Source organism: Aplidium turbinatum, chromosome 4 (assembly GCF_918807975.1).
Source record: "Aplidium turbinatum chromosome 4, kaAplTurb1.1, whole genome shotgun sequence".
NCBI lineage: Eukaryota > Metazoa > Chordata > Ascidiacea > Aplousobranchia > Polyclinidae > Aplidium > Aplidium turbinatum.
The window spans coordinates 44,921,422-44,924,415 of record NC_137475.1 but is presented as its reverse complement, the minus strand read 5'-3'; the positions used below and the strand labels follow the sequence as shown (position 1 = coordinate 44,924,415).

Genomic DNA, 2,994 nt, shown 5'->3' with positions numbered 1-2,994 from the left:
TTAAATTGAACATTTGCACATAAAAATATTCGAATAATTTTTTAACTGTCAAGACAATATAGGCTAATTTATCGTTTTTTATTCGAATTTTAGCCTATCTTACAGCCTTGTTTATTGGCTGTGTAGGAGTTTGCGTTGAATTTTCAACCAACCAACCATTTTTATAAGTTTCATTGTCTGCTCTATATCATTTGCAAAGAAAATATGTTTAATACTGCACGAAAAATTTATTGCACCATGCAGAGTGTCACCATCAATAAACACCATGTCACCTATGACCAATGAAAATCAGTGGAACATCAAAAAATGACAAAATGAGTTCATAACAGAAAAGTTAAGTCAATTAATATTGAATTTCATAAAATCAAATGTTTGTGGCAGCTTTCAACCTCTGCTACCATTAGGCATAGGCTACAACAGAAGTCAATAATTAAGTTGAAGCTCAGCTAAAAAAAAAACAGTATTAAAATAAATCGAATGGAAACGAAACGATTAAAGGAATTTGCATAAGATATAGAAATAAAATGAGCAGATATATAAGCTTTATGGCCGGAAAATGCAGTAGCTCGAAGTGGCTGATAAGCATTAAAAAATTAAAACCGATTAGATCTCACATGACCTTCAAAGCATTGAAACAGGTAGGCAACCGAACTTTGAAAATTTGTCTTGTAAAAAGTATTGTCTTTGTAGCGCAAATTGAAACTTTGCTGCTGTTATTGGTTTAATAAGCCATGTCGGAATCTTCACTAATGTCGCCGTTCAAGGTCCAATCAAAACAGGCCCCTTCCACACATTTGGCCCCATCCAGGCATACAACTCCGTCGCACAATCCTCGCATCTGGAAAACGCAATCGCCATCTTTGCATATCCTTCCAACGGGACAAGCCTCGTTAATGCACGGAAGAATTTTGTCGACGCATTTCGAGCTTTCACAGATGCTACCAATCGGACAAATAATATTTCCGCACAATTTGTAAGAATCATACTCGGAAACACACAGCCCTTCTTCGCAGACATGCGTGGCCGCACACTTAATTCCATTGCATGTGGTCTCAATTTCCTTGGAAGCGTCGAGTTTGACTTGAGAGAAGCAAATCAACCTGCAAATTAATTACCAACTTAACGATTGATGAAGTCTCTGCTCAGTGCAGTCCATACTTTTTTAATATAGCCTAAATTGTGAAACAATCTATAACCTGGACACAGTGGCGTAGCTAGGGAATGTACCGCCCGGGGCTGATTCAGCTTTTGCTGCCCCTTCAAGAAAAAGCATGTGAAAATGAAATTTTTTTAATTGACTTAAAGTGGAGTTATTGTATGTTTTGAATCAGTAGCGTAGCCACTAATTTTGAAAGGGGGGGGGGGGGGGGGGTTTAAGGGCCGCCGGGCCAAGCCTGACGGCGTCCTTGCCAAAAACGACACCCAGCGGCGGGGGTCTGGGGGACCTCTTCCAGAAAATTTTGAAAAATTACTTTGGATTTGGTGCATTCTGAGAGCATTTTCAACAAAAATGTGGGTATATATCCCCTAGTATAAATATTCCTGTAAAATGGTGCTGTCCGGTGGCATAGCAAAAGGATAAGACCATGTTTTCTTGGGAATTTTTCGGTAACTTAATAAAGCTAAGTCTCTATGTTTTCTTGTTGCTAATTCCTGGCTGAGATATTTGAATGTTTGGTATTGGCAAAACTCGCTCTTTTAATGGAGTTTCGTTTAAAATTAGGCAAACTTTGTCTTAGAGACATAGAGACTGAAAGCATCATTCTCAATATCGTGACGTCACATGCGTGCCAAAGGGGGGTTGTAACCCCCAAACCCCTCCTCCCCTTTGGCTACGTCACTGTTTTGAACGTTGCCATTCTGTTTGCTTTTATTTTCCATGTACTTTTGCATTATCAACAAAAAAAAAAAACGTCCTGTCTGAAAGTGCCGCCCCCCAAACGTGCCGCCCGGGGCGGTCCGCCTGGAGGACGGCACTTTCAAGTAATTTAAAAATTATTAAACTTTGCAGCCGCCAGCCGGTGTCGTTTAAACATTTGTTCTTGTCCACTAGCGTGCATTTACGGCAACTTTAACTTATGGTATTGAAACAAATGACAAAAGCCATCTTGTTTTTATGATTTCAAATAATCCCTCAAGTCTGCACTCACCAAAAGTAGACGATCTTCAGTTCCATTTCTTAAACTTGTTGTAAATTACACAATTCAAACAGGAAACTAAAATATTTCTTTCACTGAAAAACACTGAAGTATTAACAAAGGTCTTTACTTTAGTGCATGATCTTACTCTTGCTACAGCAGATTATTGTCCGCTTTGGCACATGGCTTGAATAAAGGAACACGTAGGCCTACTACCAGCCAACTAACCAAGCAAGATTTAAATTTAACGTGGTCAAAAAATTTTTGGAATCACGCCTAACAAACTTTTTTTTTCAGTTGTGTCGCAAAGCCTTCCTTGCAATGAAATACGTTTTCACATAAAACGATTTGCGCAATTTTAAAATTAAGATTGCAGTTGCACCTCCAAGCAAAATTAAAATTGCGCAAATTTCAATTGAGTTATATTTTTTAAACACGTTTCTTTCTCACTTTTACGTTATTTCAACGTACAAGAATATGAAAAGAAAAAGAAAACTTAGGATCAGCCTACTTTGCAGTCAGGTCACATTTAAAGCTTCTTCTTTCCAGAAGTCACGCGTTAACCAACTAATGTTTTGACAGTTGCCGTTTGAGCCTAAGAATGTGTTTGATGACATCAAACCAATCTAGACTACCCCAAACAACCAGTAGAGAGCAATCATATCGGCTCTTCTACTACAGCATATGTGATCATTGCAATGGTTTGATTGGTTGGGGTAACCTTTATCCTCAGACTGAGAAAGCATCTTTGAGAGCTTAATTCTGGCTGTTTCGCATACTTGTATAGGATTTGAATCACTGACGCAGACAATGGCGGCTGGTGAGTTTTATAAATGGGGGTGCTGCGTGATCGCCA

General features: G+C 38.7%; 1 protein-coding gene across 1 annotated transcript; it reads right to left on the bottom strand.

Annotated features, from left to right (window-relative positions):
* Positions 1-242: 242 nt before the first annotated feature.
* LOC145769658 (uncharacterized) lies at positions 243-2,278 on the bottom strand. Its single transcript, XM_082581325.1, has 2 exons — positions 2,151-2,278; positions 243-1,100 (listed from the first exon to the last, which is right to left on the bottom strand). The coding sequence occupies exons 1-2, from the start codon at positions 2,174-2,176 to the stop codon at positions 722-724; spliced, it is 405 nt and encodes a 134-aa protein (XP_082437451.1). The 5' UTR covers positions 2,177-2,278; the 3' UTR covers positions 243-721.
* Between the last annotated feature and the right edge of the window lie 716 nt (positions 2,279-2,994).

What these genes read in the sequence shown, in the direction of transcription:
- LOC145769658 (XM_082581325.1), bottom strand. Translation starts at nt 2,176, where the DNA reads ATGGAACTGAAGATCGTCTACTTTTG. An exon ending in CTGAAGATCGTCTACTTTTG is followed by an intron (nt 1,101 to 2,150) that starts GTGAGTGCAGAC and finishes ATTAATTTGCAG; the next exon opens with GTTGATTTGCTTCTCTCAAG.